Source organism: Fringilla coelebs (genome assembly GCF_963513975.1).
Source record: "Fringilla coelebs genome assembly, chromosome: 23".
NCBI classification, from domain to species: domain Eukaryota; kingdom Metazoa; phylum Chordata; class Aves; order Passeriformes; family Fringillidae; genus Fringilla; species Fringilla coelebs.
Genome location: NC_140049.1, coordinates 6,627,049 through 6,647,940, shown reverse-complemented (window position 1 = coordinate 6,647,940; position 20,892 = coordinate 6,627,049). Strand labels below are relative to the sequence as shown.

The 20,892-nt window shown below is 44.0% G+C and overlaps 1 protein-coding gene across 2 annotated transcripts; it reads left to right on the top strand.

Moving 5' to 3' along the window:
* The first annotated feature begins 8,617 nt into the window (after positions 1-8,617).
* LRIF1 (ligand dependent nuclear receptor interacting factor 1) lies at positions 8,618-20,782 on the top strand. 2 transcript variants are annotated; one of them, XM_084220813.1, is made up of 4 exons: positions 8,618-8,709; positions 14,490-16,014; positions 17,355-17,630; positions 18,857-20,782. In XM_084220813.1, exons 2-4 carry the CDS (start codon positions 14,503-14,505, stop codon positions 19,322-19,324), a joined length of 2,256 nt encoding a protein of 751 aa, XP_084076939.1. In that variant the 5' UTR covers positions 8,618-8,709; positions 14,490-14,502; the 3' UTR covers positions 19,325-20,782. The 2 variants fall into 2 exon arrangements, with proteins under 2 accessions (XP_084076939.1, XP_084076940.1); XM_084220814.1 differs by lacking the exon at positions 8,618-8,709 and adding an exon at positions 12,337-12,389.
* The last annotated feature ends 110 nt before the right edge of the window (positions 20,783-20,892 follow it).

Here is a 20,892-nt window from a genome sequence, read left to right as displayed (position 1 = left end):
AGTAATTTGCTCCTTATTTTATTCTGTTCATTAACAGGAACAATAATTACCCTCCTATGTACAGTAATCACCAGTGGGAGGCAGTGGAGCCAAGGCCCACAGTTGGGCCTTTTGCCCAAATGGGACTTTTGCCCACAATTAATTTTTTTCATGGTCCAACTTGTCCTGTCAAAATTGTAACTTTCCTTTTTTACTCAACTGGTTTTCCTTAATCCTGAAACTTTAAGCATGATGGTGATGGATCCTCAAACAGCCCATTGGCATTTCAGACTTGGGATGAGTTTTGAATTTTAATTCTTTCTGGTTGAGTGCAATTGGACAAAGAAATGTCTTGAACAGTATAAGCACTATGGCCCAGGTTTTGGTGGGCCTTGAATAGAATTTCAAGCATTCATTTGCTTAATGTATAGAAATCAGATATGCAATGTAAAATTATTGTGAGCCCTCATAAAGTCCAATTTTAATTAAAATAATGGGATCAACTAATCTCAGCCTGGTTAGGGTGGGAAGGTACATTAAAGCCCATCCAGTACCACCCCCTGCCATGTGCAGGGACACCTTCCACTCTGGGCAACCTGTGCCAGGGCCTCAGCACCCTCACAGGGAAGAATGTCTTCCTAATATCCCATGTAACTCTGCCCTTGCCAGTTTTTATGATTTAAAAACCCTAAATGAGGTTTTCGCATGTCTAATGCCAACTCTATCTTTCCAAGCTGGAAAGCTGGCAGTGAATTTAGCCAGTCTTACAACTTTATATATACAAATTTGCTTTAAGTAGTGGTAAATATGAATTCAGATGTGTCCTCAAAGAGGTGGAGCCCTGCCCTTATAGCACAGGTATGACTTTGTTTACTCAGTCCTAAATATTGCACTGAGAACTGTAAATCAGTTTATAATTGATGTAGCACATATTGAATAGGGAGCACCTATGGTAACATCTAACTCAGCATCATTTGGTGCTTTTGAGGCTCCAGATGAATTTTGGCACTACTTCTGTTACAGCTCAATTCTCCATCTCATGATATCTCAGTGGCACCAAGTGTGACAAGAGCAAGTATTCACAGCATCCCTATTGACAGGCAGTGGATGCATCTGTCTGGCTGCTTTTCCATCTGAAATTGTGGACCAAGGAGCCAAACAACCCTCTTGAGAGCAGACTGGACCAATGTCTGACAAATAAATAGCTAATCAGCTCTGCACACAAGTCTCTGCTGACACCAGACCTCGAAGTCAAACCCAAATGATGCCAAATGAACAGGCAGGAGAGGAGACAGTCAGCTGAAATATTTTTTCCCAAAATGTTTGTTTGAAGCCTGTGGCTCCATGGTTGGCAATTTAGAGGAAGCTGAGTTAGACCTTGCTCAACGTGTTTGGATTCAACATAAGGAAAATTTCTGACCATGAAAAAAACCTGAGAGGAGTTTTTAGCCTGGCATCTCATAAATGAGAAAGGCAAAGATCAACCTCCAGAGGCTGGAGGACTTTGCCAATTCAAAGGGAGTTGAAAGACTTAGCAAAAATTACCCAAATCTGAATGAATTTGAACTTTCCAAGAGACCAGCTGGCATTCTTTAGCTAAAAGGACCAGCAGTAAATACTGCTGGAAGACAGTGATCCTGGGAAATAGCAAAAACTTATTCTCAAATCCTTTACCTGTCTGTGCTGGACAGGTGACATCCAGAACATGCTGGATGCTGATTTCCAGTTCAGTCAGACACCTGACCTCATTAATTTTTTAGGATTGGCATCCATGTGAGAAAATAAGGAAATAGGAGAAAAAACTTTTGACTGGGTTAACGAGGTGCTCTGGTGAGGCAGCTGTAAAGCTGTGTCCAGTTCTGGGCCCCTCCTGGAAAGAGAAACATCGAGGGACTGGAGCATGTCCAGGGGAGGGAATGGAGCTGGGGAAGGATCTGGAGCACCAGGAGCAGCTGAGGGAGCTGTGAGATGTCATGATCCATTGGTTGGTTCATTGTAAATCCTCATCAGCCTGAACAAAGGTCAGGGAGCACTTGTGCTTTTATTGTACTGCTGCCTCAGCTCCAGCAACCAGCCAGCTGAGTCTAATAAACTCCAAAGGCGTTGACCAACAAGCTCTTGAATTTTTACATGCACTTCCACAGGAGCGGTGGCTACAAGCCCTTAATTTTGTGCCCTTCTCTTCAATGAGTTGTCAACTCCCACAACAAACTCCTCAGAGGAGCTGGCTCACAAGCCATGGTACCACTACTCAATCTCCCAACTCCCACATCAAATTCCATACAGAGCACAGGATGGACTGTGAAAAGCCTGCTTTACCCAGGCAAAGCAAGGGAGCAACTCCAGAGCACCCTGAAAACTACAGACCTGCCAGTGTCACTTCAGTGCCTGGTAAAGTTATGGAGAAGGTTACTGTGTATGGAAAACACACCTGAAGGATGATGCAGTCATTGGTCACAGCCAGAATGGCTTCATGAAAGGAAGGTCCTGCTTATCAAATGTGATTTCCTTTCATGACAAGGTGACCCACTGGATGACCCAGGAAGCCAGGAAAGCCAGTTGATGTAATATTTTTGGATTTCAATAAAGTTTTCAACACTGTCTCACCCAGGATACTTCTGGACAAAATGTCCAGCCCACAGCTGGATAAAAACATCATGGAATGGGTGAGCAACTGGCTCACGGTTCAGGCACAAAGGGTAACAATCACTGAGGTGACATCAGACTGGGGACCTGTTACTATTGGGGTTCTACAGGTCTCCACCCTCAGCTCTGTACTCGTCAACACCTTCATAAATAACTTGAACGCAGAACTGGAAGGGATACTGAGCAAGTTCATAGATGATACAAATCTGGGAAGGAGCTGTTGACTTCCTTGAAAGCAGGGAGGCCCTGCAGAGAGACCTCAACAAATTAGAGGTGGGCAATCACCAAATGTATGAAGCTAAACAAGGGAAAATGCTGGATTCTGCTCCTGGGATGGGGCAAACCTAGATGTACGGAGAGAATGGGAAATGAGAGACTGGAAAGCAGTGCCTGGAAAGGGACCCAGGGGTCCTGGTCAGTGGCCACTTGGGTCTGAGCCAGCAGTGCCCTGGCAGCCAGGAGGGACATCCATGTCCTGGGGGGCATCAGGCCCAGTATTTTTGGCTGGGCACGGAGGGGATTGTCCCGCTCTGCTCTGTCCTCACCTTGAGTGCTGGGGGCAGTTTTGGCCACCACAAGATTAAAAAAAATTAAGCTGTTGGAGAGCGTCCAAAGGAGGGAAACAAAAATGGTAAACAGTCTTGAGGGGAAGACATAGGAGGAGCAGGTTAGGGCAATTGTGTTGAGGATTTTTTGCAGATTGAGGAGTTTTTGCAGGACAATGGCCATATTCAGCCGATGCACAATCCAGCCTGCTTGGGATGATGGACAATGCGCACATTCACAAACAATGAATAATGGACATATTCAGAAAATGGGGTCAGTATATCCTTGAAAAAGATACAAGAAGAAGAGTCATCAGGACTCAGCAAGTTAGTCAGCGAGCTTGGGAAAGTAAGGAAAAAGACAGTTCATGGGTAGGGCAGAAAACCACAGCCAGACACATGGAAAATTAGATGATCCAATCAGCATCCTATTTTAGATGCATGAACAGCTAGGATTAACCAATCATGTATTAGCTAGAGATGTGTGGACAGTAGAGAATTATTATAAATATAGTCTTTTCAGGGATAATAAATTTGGCTTCACTGGATCATATTGGTTATGGTGTGATGTCCCTGAACCTCTTCATCCTGCTATTTCCCACCCACACAACTGCTCTGTTCAGCTGGAGGAGACTGACAGGAGACTAATCACAGTTACAATTTCCATGTGAAGGGAAGAGGCAAACACTGATCTCTTTTCCTGACCAGGGACAGGACTAGAGGGAATGGCTGAATCCTGGAGTGTCAGCAGAGATCCAGATTGCATATCAGGGGAAGGTTCTTCCCCCAGAGGGTGCTGGCACTGCCCAGGCTCCCCAGGGAATGGGCACGGCCCCGAGGCTGCCAGAGTTCCAGGAGCATTGGGACAGCGCTGCCAGGGATGCCAGGGTGGGAGTGTTGGGGTGTCTGTGCAGGGCCATGAGTTGGACTCTTCTTGTGGGTCCTTTCCAGCGCAGGACATTCTGTGGTTCTGTGAAATAAAGTCAGAATAGAGGGAGGAAGAGAACAAGAGCAGAGTCTCACTAGTGCTTAGATCCCACCTTATTCCTGGAGCTGGGCTTGTGAGACAAAGTGAAAGTGAAAGAGAGGAAAAAGAGAACCAGGGGACCCAATCCCCTTCCCTTCATAGTTAACCCAGTGCAGCCTCTTATGAAAATTAGATTTTTTGTTCTGTTTTATTCACAAATGCACAGCCAACCCTTTGAGTCCTCCTCAGAGGGGGAGCTGAGCATGAGTCTCTGAGTGTTGGCTCAGCTCCACAAGACCTGCTCTGATCACACCTTTCTGGTTGTGACAGTCACAATGTCTTAGACAAATCATGCCTGTGCCTGATCTTCTCAGGGGACCTGATGAAAAAGGAGGTCAGGGGAACCTTCTGGCTCTGCACAACTCCCTGACAGGAGGGGGCAGCCAGCTGGGGGTCAGGCTCTGCTCCCAGGGAAAACTGCCTCCAGCTGTGCCGGGCAGGTTTAGTTTGGATATCGGGAAAAATTTCTTCATGGAAAGGGTGGCCAGTCTCTGGCTCAGGCTGCCCAGGGCACAGGTAGAATCACCATCCCTGGAGGTGTTCAGGGGATATGGTTTAGTGGTGGCTTTGGCAGTGCTGGGTTAACAATTGGTCTTAATGATCTTAGAGGGATTCTCCAACCAGAATGATTCCATGATTCAGTGATTCTGGGTTGTGACTAGGATTACAGGTGTTGTAGAAAAATGGAAAGAGGTTTGCAAACATGAGTTTGGGCATAAGCAAATCCCATTGACAAATTTCTGGCTAAGAAGTACCCACAGGGACTTGTAAAGTCTCCCTCCCTGGCTGAAATGGTGGGGTGTTTCTCCAGGTAACTTCTTGATGCAGCCCAAGGGTTGGATCAGTGCAGGATCATCTCAGAGCAGTGATATGGACAGATTGTGACTGGTCATGGTGCCTTTGCCTGGTGTCACATGCCAGACACTGTTCTCAAGTGTCCCCATGACACCTCTCTCTGCCCACCACTGGTTTCATGAGAGGTTCCAAACTCAGTCTTAGTTTATAAAGAAATAGTAATTCTAAAGATTATAATTTTTTAGGTGTATCCGGAACCACAAAGATCAGAAGATGGTCTAAACCTCTGTGTCTTGAGCCTCAGGATGTGCCAGTGGAGGTTCAAGTTGGACATGAGGAGGAATGTCTTTATGGAAAGGGTGGTCAGGCATTAGAAGGGGCTGCCCAGGGAGGTTTGGAGTCTCCATCCCTGGAGGTGTCCAAGGAATACCTGGACATGGCACTCAGTGCTCTGATCTGGCTGATAAGGTGGAGACCATTCACAGGTTGGAGTCAATGATCATGGAGGTCTTTTCCAACCTGAATGATTCCAGGATTCTGTGGATGACTTTATAACTCAACTCTTTGCCTGGATCATGCTGTACATAAAACAGAAGGAGGATGATTGGGTTGGGTATAAATTACCCTGGGGAGGAGGAAGACCTTCGAGAGAATCAATGGGTGACTCTGCTCTCACCCCTCCCAGCTGGAGATGCCTTCTTGGTACCATTTTGCATACAATTATTATTACCCACGTTAGCACATCATTATTAGTATGGTTGTTGTTCATCATCATCATCATCATCATCATCATCATCATCATCATCATCACATCATCATTCTATTGGTGCTGGTGCATTTATCAATGGCAATTCAAAACCTGTATTTCTGTTGTTTCAATAATTCCTAGTGTTTGTGGATCTGTGATTATGAAAGTCCATATTGAACAAGACCAGACTTGTGGTGCCCAATTGGTCATGACTGTAAATTTAACCCAGCTGTTCCCAGCCCCTCTGAGGACCAGTTGGGACACAGGAAGATTATTTTCTGCCAAAGTCCTATAATCTCTACATGACACCAATAATTGTCATGGGCAACACTTGATGTTGGAAAAATAATTTAGTTTATTGCAAATGAAAATATGTTTGGATGTTGAGAAACCAAGACAAGATTTAAACCACTTTTTTCCCAGGCTCAGCTTCACATCCCCAACTCCTCCCTTTCCCTCTAGCCTGGGCAGTGCAGTGGGGATGGGGAATGGGGATGTGGTCAGTGTATAAAAACTCCCCTCTGCTGCTCATTGTTCCTTGACTTTCTCCTTCTCCAGGGTGGGTACTTCATGGGATGGATGTGGTTTCTTCAGGACACACCCACCTTCTCCTGTATTACCCAACACCCTGTTGTTACCACACTGTGGACATTCACAAATCCAGAGTTTTGACTCATTCTCTTGCTTGGGGTGGAGGAGGGAAATGGGGGCTCTTTTGGTGGTAGAGTCATTGCCCTTGGACATTTTCAAGGAGTGACTGCTTGTGGCACTCAGTGGTCTTGTCCAGCTGGTGACTGGTCACGGGTTGGACTTGGTGGTCTTGGAAATCTTTTTCAGCCTAAGTGATTCTGGGATTCTGTGATCCTGGTCATGGGGCGAGAGGGAGGACAGAATATGAAAGGGTCGCTTAGTCTGTTCCCAAGGAGCAACATGAAAATCAGTGACGAATCTCTCAAGCAGTTTTGTAACATCTCAGAATCCCAGAACCCCAGACTGGTTTGGTTTGGGAAGGACTTTAAAGCTCATCCAGTCCCACCCCCTGCCATGGGCAGGGATGCCTTTCACTATCCCAGGGTGCTCCAGGCCCATCCATCCTAGCCTATGTTCATAGATAACGGGACATGGAGCACCACGTCTGGCCCCACTGGTGACTGTCGGTGTGGTGTGTTGGCTCAGGGCTGGGGAAGCAGCTGGAGCTCTGGGATGTGGGCTGACATGGTCCTGGTTTACCTTCTGAGCCACGTGGGCTCATCCCCGCCAAGGAAGGAGAATGAGCCTGGCGGCACCCATGGAGGGACACAGCTGCCAAAGCTGCTCTGAGAGCAGACAAACATGTCCCCAGCATTTTGTGTCACTTGGGCAATTGATGGTTGGGGAAAGCAAAATTTTACCAGCTGATTTTGAAACTCTTCCCTTCCATGAAATAGAGAGTCTGACACTGCAAGTCATGGAATTGCTGAGGTTGGAAAAGCCCTCCAGGATCATCGAGTCCAGCCTGTGAACAATCCTCACCTTGTCAACCAGATAAGTTCCACCACTACAATAATATAACAAAATATATATAATATAATATAATATAATATAATATAATATAATATAATATAATATAATATAATATAATATAATATAATATAATATAATATAATATAATATAATATAATATAATATAATATAATATAATATAATATAATATAATATAATATACAGAATAGAATAGAATAATATATAATACAATAATGTATTTACTTCATGTAATCTATGATACAGATTATATAAAATTTAAGAGGATAATAATGATAATTTTTCATTCTATTTGATTAGAAATGTCATTATTTATTACTTTCATTTCAATTTATTATTTTACCACAATTATTATAATTTTATAATTATATCATGATAATATTAGATTATCGCTGGCTGGGGGTCTCTGTACAAATCACAAACGGGACGGGACTGCTGTGGACGTGCCTTGAGCTGTTTTATTTTTCAGCATCAGTCTCATTGCATGGTTATGACAATGGGAAGATGCCAGCAGCTCACATCCCAGGCAGCTGACCAAGAACTTAATGTTATAGCTTACTTTATAAGTTTTTTGACCAATCACACAAAGCAGAAGCAGACTGACGGTAGTTCCATCCAACCGCTATAAGCACACCAAGTACCTTTGGTTCAAACAATGCCTGCTTATTTCCAATACAATACCTGCTTGTGAGCCTTAAAACACAATGCACAGAGCTCCATTATTAAGCTTCAAACTTCTTATATCTTGTTAGATAAACTTTTCTGTAGCTTAGGGAGTTATTCTAGACAAGCATTAATACACAGGCCATTGTTCTATTTGTCCTTGCTTTTCCACTTTTTAAATAATTTTTCTGCTGACCTACTTCATGGCTACTGCTTAGCTCTAATCACAGTTCTGCTGTCTCTGAGGCCTGCCTTTTGCAGCTTTCCCAAAACCCTCTGGTTTTGTGGATTCCCACATTAGATGATCTATTATTCCTGTTATTCTTGTTATATATTACATAACATGTGTTACAAGTAAAGCTCACTGACAGCACGCAGTGCTTCTCACGTGTGCATCTATTCCCCTCACTCTCTCTGACAGACACCGGCACTGTATACATATCGCATACATTTGCATATGCAAATTGCCCTGTAAACGCCCGCCCGCGCTCAGTGGCGCCGTCCCGCGGCCAGCCCGTGGCTCCGCCCCCTGTCCGGCCCCGCCCCGCCCGTTTCCGTCCGTACCGGAAGCGCCACCCCCGCGGTGCCGCTCGCGGCCGCCGGGCGGCGCCGCTTCCCGGAAGCGGTGTCCCGGAAGCGGCGGTGGTAGGGGCGGGGCGGGCGGAAGTGACGCGCATGCGGAGCCGCGGCGGGGCCGCCCCGCCATGTCGCGGAGCCCTGGGCGGCGGCCGCAGTTGTGAGTACGGGCGGGCCCGGGGCTCCGCTTCGCAGGGACGCCCCGCCAGGTACGGTCCCGCCGCTCCCCGCCCCGCCGGCACCCGTGGGCGGAAACGGGAGGGCGGGGGCGGCGGCGGCGGCGGGGAGGGCGTCGTCTTGTTCATTCCTTTCCCCTCCATTCCTTTATTATCCCTTCTTTTCTCGTCTCTTTCTTATCCCGTTCTAACCCGTCCTTTCCTTGTCCTTTTCCCTCTTTCCTTCCCGTCTCCTTTTCTTTTCCCCCTCCCGTTCCAGGCGGAGCGGAGCGGCCCGGGGGGAGTTCCAGCTCCTCCCGCGTGCGGTGCCGTCTCCGGCTTGACGCCAGTTGAGTTTTGGTTGTGTTTTGGCTGAGTTTTGGTTGTGTTTTGGTCGTGTTTTGCTCTCGGCGGCTCTTGGTATTTGTTGTCACTGGTGCCACATCGCGGTGAGGGTGGTATGTGCTGGAAGTAGCCGGGAAAGGGGGAGTGGGGATGGAGGGAAGAGGAATTGAACCTTTCACATGAACGGAATTATTCCCATTGGAAAAGCTCTTAAAGGTCAATGAGTCCAACCATTCCCTCAGCGCTGCCGCATTCACCACAAACCCATGTCCCCAAGTGCCTTATCCGCTCGTTTTTTTAAACACTTCGGCGGATGGTGACTCCACCTCTTCCTGAGAAGCCTTTTCTGATGCTTAGCCACCCTTTCCTTGAAGAAATTTTCTCCAGTATCCAACCTGAACCTCCCCTGGCACAACTTGAGGCCATTCTCTCTCCTCCTGTCCCTATTCCTGGGAGCAGAGCCCAACATCCCCAGGCTGTCCCCTCCTGTCAGGAGCTGTGCAGAGCCACAAGGCCCCCCCTGAGCCTCCTTTTCTCCAGGCTGAGCCCCCTTCCCAGCTCCCTCAGCCACTCCTGGTGCTCCAGCCCCTTCCCAGCCCTCTTCTCTTCCCTGGACTGTGGGCCAGTTTCACTGATCCCTCATTACAATCAAACCGGGAGCGGTGGGTGTGCTGGGCTGTCCTGGCTGGAATTGTGCCCAGGGAATCTCGGGCTGCCCAGCTCTCTGTGCCTCCATCCCTGCTGGGGAGCTCAGCCGTCCCAGCGGCTCAGCTGTGCTTTGGCTCTGATGCCTTCCCTTGTCTCTCAGGGGTTCTCAGGGTGCTGTGTGTGTTCAGGGATGAGTTCTGGGTGGTTTCTGAATCCCAGGGCTGCTGTGGGATCCACGTTGGGTGTTTGTGATGGTCACAGATTCCATCAGAGCTTTTGTGGTGGAGGAGGATTCGGTCATGGATCAGGAGAGCTGTGGTTGATAGTAGAGCTCAGGGGCTATTTCCTGGCAGTTTGCACATCCAATTGTCTCTACTCCAGGGAACATTACACAGTGGATGAAAAGAGTTCCCAGAAACAATTACTGTCAAACAGAAAGTCTTTTTTCTGCCCTTATGGAAAGCTTCTGATTTAGGATAAAACCTCAGATCATGAGATAGCTTAAACTGAAATTCTGGTCAGAATTCCTCCAAATTCAACATCAATTTCTTGATTTCCTTTAGATGATGATAATGTTAATAATGATGGTTATTGTAATAGTTTCTAGATTATATGTTACTATATATTTATTATTATCACTACTATTATTATTTTATTACAATCTTCAAATAATCCATGGAATGAATGCAGCTGTATGAAATAAATATGTATCAACTACAATCATTAATTTTACTTTGTCCCTGGGTGCACATTTCCAATTGACAATAAATAGTTACTTTGCCACTTCCTGGATCCAATTGAATCCATTAAAATAATTTTTTTGGTTCTCTGGAGTGGCCCTGGTTATTTATTCACATTTGTAGATGAAAGTTGTGCCTAAAGGAACAGTTGAGAGTGAAGGCAGATGGAAAAGTAGCTCATTGTTCCTTCTGACAACTTTGCAGGAAAATTGAGCTGGGCTCTGGTTTCTGCTGATGCATTTTTTAATGGTGCTGTCAGGATTTCTGTGGGAATCATGTGCTGGTGTTTGTACTGGATTTGGTGAATGAATTTATTTGGCAGAAATAAATATTCCTATTTCCTGAAAATATTCCATGGGTGTTTTTGTTAATGGAAGCATAAAGGACAGAAGGTGAATGTTTGAATACTCAGTATTTTGTGTTTTGTGCTGCTTAATGAGAGTAATGAACAGAGAGAGAAGTTTGGACAGTAGAACTGGTGTGTCTGGTCATGAAAACAGGAATTCTGGTGAACTGAAAGAAATATAGATTATTCTTTTTATTTTTCTGTTTTGAAATAAGGAAAGAAATAAATCTTCCAGTTTCTTTCTGTTCTCTCTGCTTTCCTGCCTTGCTTAATGCCACATCCATAGGGAGGTGTCAGTGTTGCCACACACAGACTGTTCACCAAAAGAAATCTCCTTTTGGGGTCAAAAAAAGGGGATCTGGTTGACAGATCCCTCTGTGAATGTCACAGAATTTTATTTGATTGTTTTTATTGAATTTGATAATTTCTTTGGTGATGTTAAATAAGATTTCTTCCAGTCCACCATTTTTTTGGTCTTCCATGAGCTTATTTCCCTTAACGTTTGTTGATGGATCTGCCTTAGGCCTTTCTAAAGTATCATAACAACACAATTATTTCTGAGTGTTTGTATATGAGACTTGAGGAGGTTTATTCTTATGGGATTGGAAGCAAAGGAGGATGAAGAGGAGAAAGAAAACTCTACTTCAATAACTATGGGAGAAGTCCCCATGGACAACCTGGCATGATACAGATTTCCCTTTTTTTTTTTTTTTTTTTTGGTTTTTCTCCCTCTTTTTGGTTAGGAAAAGAAATTAACCTGTTCTTTAACCAAATTAATCTGATACCCTACAAAGGGAATACTGAGGGAGTTTTTTTCATTCTCCTTAAAGACATTCTTAAAGATTCATTAATTCAAGGAAGCTGTGACCTGGAAGACTGAAGTAAAACAATTTCTAACTCTTCATCACTCAAAAATGTATGGGGATAGTGCTTTATTTTATTCTGGTAACATGAAACTTCTTCGTGGTTGTTTCTTTGTATCACCTGGGAAAAGCTTTATGATGTGAAATTATTGCAGTGAAGCCTTTTCAACTTAAGAGAGCTAAAAAGATTTGCTGTGGTTCTTTCCTCTGTCATTGGAGTATGTGTGAATTCCACTTCTCAGTATCTTATTGGACTTTTTATTCTCTCTTGCCTATCCTTTAGTTTTTTGTCATTCTCCAGACATGTAAATACCTGATATTTGTTTCCAAGTTAAAGAATGCTATTTCCCAGACAATTATGATTTTGGGGCGTCTTGCCCTTCTTCATGGAGATAAAAAGCTACAGTTGCCTTCCGTAATCATTAAAAGTAGAATGATCTGAAATTCAGGCAAATGAGATTTTTTACTGGTGCTTTTTCCCCCAATCTACTTTTAAAGTTCCTGTTTGTAGCAAGTCAAACCCAGTTTTTAAGTCCGTTGAGCTGGAGGTGAATGGTGATTCCAGGTGGAATGAGGAGGTGAGCGCTGGAAGCTGGCAGAGGAACATATTGATGCAAATATATCGTCAGCTCATCTCTCCCTGTTTTTCTTGCTTCCTCTCCCTCTGGTCTGCTCTCCCCCCTCTTGCCCAAAAGTTAGAAGTGTCCCCTTGCTTTGACAGGTGGAAGAACAAGCCTCTTTGGAGGTTTCTTCTTGGTGCCAGTTTGCAGCCCTAGTTAGTTGGGGGTGCAGGTAAGTGTCTGTTTCTCTGTTCAGCACTTCCACATTTGTGTGACTTGCTGAAAAAATCCTTCTGAATTTGCCTTCTATGCAGAAGCACAGTTGAGGCTGTAGATCATAAAGTTATGAAAGAAGTGTTGAGAGATTCAAAGCACAGAACAGACAAAGTGTTGTCCAGGAGCTGCTGCTGTTCCTCATTTGCATTGTCAGTAGTGCTAGAAGGTTTAAAGTTCTCCAAAAGTCTTTTTTCTCTGCTTTAATTGTGTTCAAACACACAAATATTTCTACTTCCTCTTTGTTTAAGCAAAACTGTTTTCTGTCAGATTGTTGCCTGTCAGTGCTAGTCCATCTCAACTCTCATTTCTGATTCCAAAGCATCCAATGCCATTTTGCCCCTAAGCCCTTCAATGACAGCTTCCATTAGGAACTGTGTGATATATTGCCCATATTTTAATTTTCAGTACCTTAAAAACAAAAGTACTGCAGCATTTCCTGCCCACTGCACTATTACCTTATGTAAAAATCTCAATTTTCACACAGTATGATCAGAAATGAGGCATTGTACCAAAATACTAGGTATAGGAGGTAATTCCAAGGTCACAGCAAGGAAAGCTCTGTGTCCCTGATGCCTTTCTGTGTTGGGCAGTCAGTAGAGGAGTGTTTGTATCAGTCCCCAGGGGGACATTCCCTCAGCAGCAACTGCCCAGCTTTGGGAGTGAAGAGCATTCCTGTGACTTCTCATTTGATGGGAAAAGGCAAAAAGGCAAAGGCTGGTTGACTCCTGAGCAGACACAGTGGTGGGAGGCAGGACTGAGCTCTCCCAGGCACTGCTCCAAGCTGAGTCAGAAGCCCAAAAAGACAGAAAAAATGCTGGTTTCAAAACTACCTGACAGAAGGTGGGACACAGCACTGATGTCATTGGGATGGGACTGGGAACATTCCCATGTTCGTCTTCCCAAGGCATTTACTGACGTAGGAGGTTGATGGGATGGAGCTGGTGCTTTTGGTGACTCCAGGTGGAGTTAGCAGCTCTGCCTGTTAATCACTCTGGATCTGCTGTCAGGAAACAACTTCCAGTGATTTGGTCTCTTCATTCCAGTGAGGGCAGCTCTGTTTATGCACACGTGTCTCTGCAGTGCTTTGGGCAGTAGATTGTTCTGCTCAGAGTGCAGGAGCTCTTTGCAGAAGAGCTTGCTTTAGGCAAACTCCACCGGAGTGGAAAAGATTCTTTGTCTTGCCATGGACTCAGAAAATCTTAGCATTTGAACAGTCACAACTAACTTGTGTTTTGATAAGATCTGTTGGTCTCTTGGTGAGTTCTTAACTTCACCTGCAAGAAGTCTTTGTTTTCTCTTTGAGATGTCCCTAGTGTTTCCATGTGTTCTTCCTTGGTTTTGAAGCCTTTTCCTTCCCAGACTTAGACTTCTGTTCTCAAAAATATTTACAACCCAGTAGTATTTGAGGGTTTTCCATCTCTTTGAGGATGAACCACCTCTGTGGTCTGTATCTGCCTCAAGAATGGCCAGGCAGGTGCGATGGAGGGACAGGAGCCGCCTGTTCCGCAAGATAAACATATCCTGCTTCCAAATTCCTTTGTTGTGTCTGAAGTAATTTCTGTTTCCATCTTGCCATGCAACTACTCTGCCTGTATTTTCCTGAAGTGTTTCTGAAATTCATAGTTCATAGCAGTCAGGAAGGGTATAAGGACTAGCAGGGAGGTGGGAAAAGGAAGAATATGGCTTCTCTGGGAAATCGGGAGATGGTGGTTTCATTTTCAAAATGAAAGGCCCCATGAGGGGAAGCAGAAATAATGTGAGGTGTTTAGGTGTTTCCTGGGGTCTTTTAACTTATTTTTAATCTGAAAAAGATGCCATTTCTTGTTACTCTGGGGTGTTGAAGTTGGACACTATTTTCAGACAGTCTGAGGTGGTCTGAAATGGAAACCTGTGTAGGTCAGTAGGAAGCTCCTGAAGATTAGCTCAGTCATTTTCCAGGAGTTAGTCTGCTTCAGCCCTGGGTGTAGAGTTCACTGATGCTCATGAATTAAAATACCTATACTTATTCACTTACACTGCCTTTCATTTTTCTCTCTTTTCCCTTTTCTTTGTTAAGCATTGCAGGCTGTATGTACCGAGTCATTCAGACAACGGGACCAGATGGAAAAAACCTTCTGAAATTGCTTCCCATTTCTAAAACTTCTGAAAGCTTTGTGCCAATAGTTCAGTCTCCAGCCATGCCAAATAATTCTAATGCAAATGTTTCTAGCCCAGTCCATCTTACTTTTAAGACACAGATTGGCAATACTGCTGCACCTTCATCTGTTAAGATACCGATTTTTAAGCCTCCCAATCCTGGAAAGATTATTCTTACGAGGACATTAGACAAGCAGGAAAGTGCTAGGGCAGGTTCTGAAAAGGAAAGCTTGATTCCAAGTGCAGCTGCCAATGCCCAGAGCAGCTGTGTGCCCATGGATGGAGTGTCCTTGCAGAACATGGCCGTCACAAGCTCCTCTCACCAGAACAGCCCAACCTACATGGTGGTGAACACCAAACCCCTTCCAGTGACTGTCAAGTCTCCAGTGCTGCCCTCCGGACACCACCTCCAGATTCCAGCAGATGCAGAAGTGAAATTTGTCCCAGCGTCTCTTTTGCCACCTGCAATACAGCAAAAAATCCTGGCAGCTGCAGCCACCAGTGTGTCTGGAGGGGCTGACAGTACAAAAGCGCCAACAGTGATTTATGTGTCACCCGTAAACACAGTGAAAACCTCCCAAGTCCTGCCCAAGCACTTGCAGAGCTTTTGCCCCAAACCTGCCACAGAAGTTTCAAAGACACTGATAGTGGCAGCTGCCCAAAAGGGATCTGATTCCTCTCCCGAGCCAGTCACATCCGAGGGGCAGCAGTGCCAGCAAACTCCCATGAAATGGATTGTGCAAGAAACTGCCCCGCTCTCAGCAGCTTATCGTATCCCTGTAAAGTCTTCAAGTAATGTGGCTTCCAAGATCCTGAAAACTTTGTCAGACACGAAGAATGTAGAAGTTAACCCTGCAAATATTTTGCCACTCTGTTCTAATGGTCCTGGTGGAAGCCAAACCAAAATCACATGTTTAAAAGAAAATGCTCTGGTCATGTACAATGGGAAAGTCTATTTATTGACCAAAAGAGGCTCTGATGTTCTGTCAGCCCAGGCTGACAAACAGACATCTCCCTCTTCTGATGCTTTACTTAAAAAGGAGACACCCAAGCAAATTGATTCTACTGAAGTCAATAAAATAACCAGTAAAGTGGTGAATCTGGTGTTGTCAAAAAGCAAAGGAGTGGTGCTGTCTCAGAAAGACCCAAAACCATGTACAGTTTCCAAAAATTCATCACCAATTAGCTTAAGAAATGACTTAAAATCCACACCTGCAGCTCTGCTGACACCAAGTGCTAATCAGCAGGATCCCACTGTAATCCAGAGACAGAGTTTGCCCTTCACCAAGAGCGTTTCTTGCAGTGAAGTGATCCCAGTTCCAGCAGTAGGGATGCAGGAGAGTGTGTGGCAAAATGGCAAAAACATGAGTCATTCCCCAAGAGCAGCAGGGGCTGTGTTACCTCAGGCTAAGCAAGAATGTGCTGTCAGTGAAGACTGGCCAAAGGTAATAAATCATAAACATGCTGCTCAGTGGTTCTGTGGTCCTGGTTTTAGGTGGATAAAATGACTCTTGATGAGTTCACACATTTTTGTAACCAGGTGTCCTGGAAATGCTGCTCTAAGGTTGGTTGTAGTCAATAAATGGCCTTTCCCCCAATAATTTTGCATTGTGCAAGTGAGAAATGCATAGAAAAGAAAGGGGCAGAGGAAAGATGGCTTTTGATTTCCTCCCAAGATAAATGGTCAGCAATAACTGAACTTCAGGGAGGCTGTTCATGGTTTGAGCTCTTAGATGTTGATGCCACATGCTTACAGCACAACCTTAGGGCTGTAGGGGTGGTGTAGGGTAGAGAAGGACAAGTTTGTGGCTTCACAAGAGGAAAATAAGTTGGAAGAGCAGAGTTTGTCCTCCAGAGGCAGCTCTGGTGTGGCACCATCAGCTCCAGGCTTCTCTGGCTCTGACAGCCGTGGCAGGAGCTGTGTTTCCTTCCTCCCCCGCCCTGGTGGGGAGGAACCACCTCCTTTGCTCCTGGGTCCACGCCAAGCAGAAGGAACTCTTGAGATCCTTAATGGCTGAATTGACATATTGTTTTAAGGTCATAATGTTGAAAATTGTAAGCCTCCATTCCCCAAACTCCTCACACAGGATTGAGGGTCATGTTTTTGGTAGCTCCAGAGGCCAGAATGAATTTGTCTCCAAAGAAAAAAAAAAATCAAAAATTCTCTTATGTTGTCCAGGAAGAACAGAAATGTCAGCTGAGTGTATTTTTGAAAATTGTAGACATTTAATTGTTGCAACAGACTGTAATACCTAGCTTTTTGATTGTTTGTCAACTGAAAAATGGTTGAAATACCATTTATTTTCTCAGTGCTGTGTGATGCTGAGTCTCAGCATTTGCTTTAGCCTTGGAGGGAAATAGCTCAGCAAATTTGGTGTTCTTGCCCCTAAATTTGCAAAGCCCTGGATTGCAGTGTAAAGACACTACTTGCTCTTCCCTCCTCTTTCTTAGGTACTTTGAAAAGGTAGAACAAGTGATTCTCTTGTTGCTTCTTTTATTTCTGTGGTTTCTGGTTGGCCTGGTCATTTTTGGGATGTTCCACAATGTACTTAAGGTGTTAAATAACAAGTGTTAGACCTATAATAATTTGCATATAATTTATTAAAATCAGTTTATCTGTGTCAAATGTTACCTGTTAAATGTAGCTCTTGGAGAATGGCAGACAAAATAAATGTTCACCTGTCTTTCTAGTGCTTATTTTTTGTATATTAATATATGTTATATATTTAGAGATGTATATAGTGAGAGAGTGATTGATGGCTCTCTCACTGTTTCTGTATTTCAGATGCAATGTGTAAAGATGGATTCACCGGGAAAGGTTATTCAAATCAAACACCAAGAGCACCCACACTGGAGACAATACTTGGAATTAAGGAAAAAATTTGGTCTCTTTAAGGAGGAGAGAGTTTACCTTACGAGAGTACCATTAAGGGCCTTCTGTGAGAATCCAGAAGAAAGGGTTTGTTCCAGTGACAGCTTGGAAAGGAAAAATGAATCTTGCAACTCATCCTCATTGGATGTGGAAGTAATGAGTCATCATCAGGAATGTGTTAAAGAAAAGGTACCTGGGATTTTTCAGTGCTAAACACACTCAGAAAACAGCGTATGTTTAGTCAGTAGAGAGCTGGGGGTGTTTGGAGCCTCCCACCTCTGGATTCACCAGGAGAGTCAGGAGTTTTTTGGATCTTTATGAGGATTGTTCCTAGAACTTGTTTGAGATTTCTGTATGACTCGAGCACCCTCTAGGAATTTTTATTCTCAATTTTGGGTTCTGCTGGAGGAAACTTGAACAACAAATGCTTTTGAGAAGACTGTCTCTACTGCTATGGTAATGGTCCTTGTTGGAATAGGGACCTGACCTCGGCATCCTGATTTATATTTAAGCCTCTGCAGATGGTTATGTTTGTCTAGCAGTGCAGTGGGTACAGGCAGAGGAATGGGTTTACTTGAAATTAAAAGGAATTTACTTGTGGATCTGTCCAATCTTTAGAATTACAAATGTTATTACAAACTTTGTCGTTGTTTGGGTACTTCTGGATGGAAGAACTTCCATGTTAATGCATGGAAAGGATTTTATCCATCTAAGTATTTCTGTTCAGCTACATTTTCTTCTGTGTGATTCTACTCAACTCAATCAAAGACTTTCTCAGGTTTACTAATTTTTTGCTAATAAATGAGCATATCCATGGCTGCTCTTAATGTTAGCATTAACCCATGCCTTAGAAGTGTGCAAGACCAGGGTGGATGGAGCTTGAAGCGGCCTGGTCTCATGGAAGGTGTCCTTGCCTGTGGCAAGGGGCAGAATGGAATGGGATTTAAGGTCTCTTCCAACTCAAACCAGGATGTGATTCCACGATTCACATAATAAAAACATCTATGAGGAATTTAGTCTGATAATGGACATTACTCCGCAGATTGAGGTTTTGGAAATGTAGACATGAAGAATTCTTCTACACTGAATTTTCCCATCAAATTAGAAAGTTTTTGTGTTGCAGTACTGTTAACTTAAACAGCCACAGGAGATGATGGATGTGGCCAGGAAAGGCAGACATGCAACGTTGACTAAGGAAGGAATTCAGTGTCTGGAATTGTTAACTGGGAATCTTTGCTAGAAAAACATCAAACACAAAAATATGTTTGTTCCTTTGCTGAAAGAAACTTCTTCCATGCAGTAATTTTAGGAAACTTGCAACAAATAACTTGTAATTTGTGCTTAGAGAACTTGGTGTTATAATGTAACTGATACCAACTTTAACAGAAGTGCACTTTGTCTGTTTCTAACTGCAGATAATTGTGGATCTGGAAGAGGATTTGATTAGGAAAAGGAAAATAAAATCCTCACCTTTGTCGGACAGTGGCAAGAAGAGGAGAACTTCAATCAAATCAGCCACAAGTCCCAGTTTAGAAATCACCACCTCAAGTTCCAGTGCACGTAACAGGAGTGTTTCACTTGCACCAGCCTCAGCACAGCCAAGTGTTCCCACTGGCTTCCTCGGAGTGTCCCAAGAGACGGACTTGGAGCAGGACACGTTCCCCCGGTACAGTGACACTACCCACCCAGGGATTTCAGTTTTAGTGACTTCTGAAGAGGATACTTCTATTCTGGAAGGTTCTTTCCGGGATGATGTTTTCCCTATGGCTCCCCCAGACCTGGATGAGACGATACGGGATGAAAAAATCAAGCGACTGAAGCAGGTCCTGCGGCAGCAGAATGAGGCGCTGGAGGAAATGCGCCGGGAAATGCAGCAGAGCTGAGACCCCTGCCCTGGGGATCCCAACCTCGTGCATCACCTCTTCAGTAACTTCAAGAGGAAATTCCTTGCTTAAATGAATATTTCTTGTAGATGGAAGAACTAGATGAATTTTAAGTATGTGTGTATTTAGAGAACTGTAGGTTTTTGTTAAATGCCAGAAATAAGAGAGTTGACCATCAAATTCTACTTCTAGGACATGATCCAAAAGCACAGACAAAAGGCATTTTTACCAGCATATTCCCCATATTTTGAATTGAGGGGGTTCTGTATTAGCCTCAGCAAATAAACATTCCCCTTTCGAATTCCATGGCCTGGCTCTTAGAACCCCAATGCAAATTGCAAACCCTAGTTTGTAGGTACTTTTTTTGTTTGTTTTTCTTACGTGCATGAGAACTTTGATAACTCCTGAGAACTGTTAATTTAAAAGAGAGGTCAACAGTCAGTGGTTAATAAATGCTATTTAAATTATCTGGGAATTAGACTTTGGACAGTAACAGTGCAGATATTTATACAAAACCTCTTGCAGATGTGAATACAGACGCAGGAGGAGCCCTGTGACAGTTGTTTGGATTCATGGTTCTCTCTGTCATTATTGTGAGCCTTTATAAGGCCATGGCCAGGTGTGCAATGTGGAAATTTGGTTGTGGGGTTGTTTTGGAAGAGTGGGATGTATTTTTTTTTAAGCAGAATTCTGTTAATAATAATTTCTTGAAGCTAAAAGACTTCTTTATCCCTGGGTGGTATCTTTAACTATCCTCAATGAGTGTCTTTTAATTTGTTGTTGTTTGAACGTCTCTTGCCACCTTCAGTTGTGGTTTGCCTTGTAGGAGGGGATGTGCCCTCAGACTGTCTTTATATCCTAATTTTTTGAGAACTTTATGTGTATTTCCCCACTGTGCTTTGTTGTATGTATAGGGACACCTTTCCCTGTCCTCTGTTGTCCATGTCTTTGATCATTGCAGGTTCCTTCTGCAGTTTTTCAGTTTCCCTTTCACCAAATAATAACTTTTTTTGCCAGCAGAGTTTGTTATTGCTTTGTTCCTGTCTGTTTATATTTATGTTAAACATCACCAATCCTGGCAGAGCTCTGCTGCAAATTTGTGTTCATGGAAGGCTTTTTTTTTTTTTTACTGTCCTTACTTTTGTTTTTATTCTTATTTTGTTTAATTTTAATCAAATTCTTATCTGCAGGGTTTTCATTTATTATCCCTTGGTGCCCAGTTTATCTGTAGGGTTTTGGTGAAGATGGATGTTTCTTGGAGATCTTAGTCCTGTATTCCTTATTTATTTAAGTTTTCACAGTGGAAAAAATTCCAGTGGATTGGAGAGGCAGGAGACATTTTTACAAGGGAAGAAAAATGAAGTTCCTGGTCTGAATAATCACAGAATCAGAGAAGGGTTTGGTGGGTAAGGATTCTTAAAGCTCATCTCATTCTACCCCCTGGCATGGCCAGGAACATGTTCTGCTATCCCAGGTTGCGCCAAGCCCCGTCCAGCCTGGCCTGCGCCACTTCAGGAATGGGGAGAACTCAAGCTAGACCAAGGTGGTGGGCCACATGCACAGTGGTG

Coding starts and splice junctions, on each gene's coding strand:
- LRIF1 (XM_084220813.1), top strand. CDS start 14,503: ATGTACCGAGTCATTCAGACAACGGGACCAGATGGAAAAAACCTTCTG. Junction 16,015..17,354: donor TCAGTGAAGACTGGCCAAAG/GTAATAAATCAT, acceptor TCTGTATTTCAG/ATGCAATGTGTAAAGATGGA. Junction 17,631..18,856: donor AGGAATGTGTTAAAGAAAAG/GTACCTGGGATT, acceptor TTCTAACTGCAG/ATAATTGTGGATCTGGAAGA.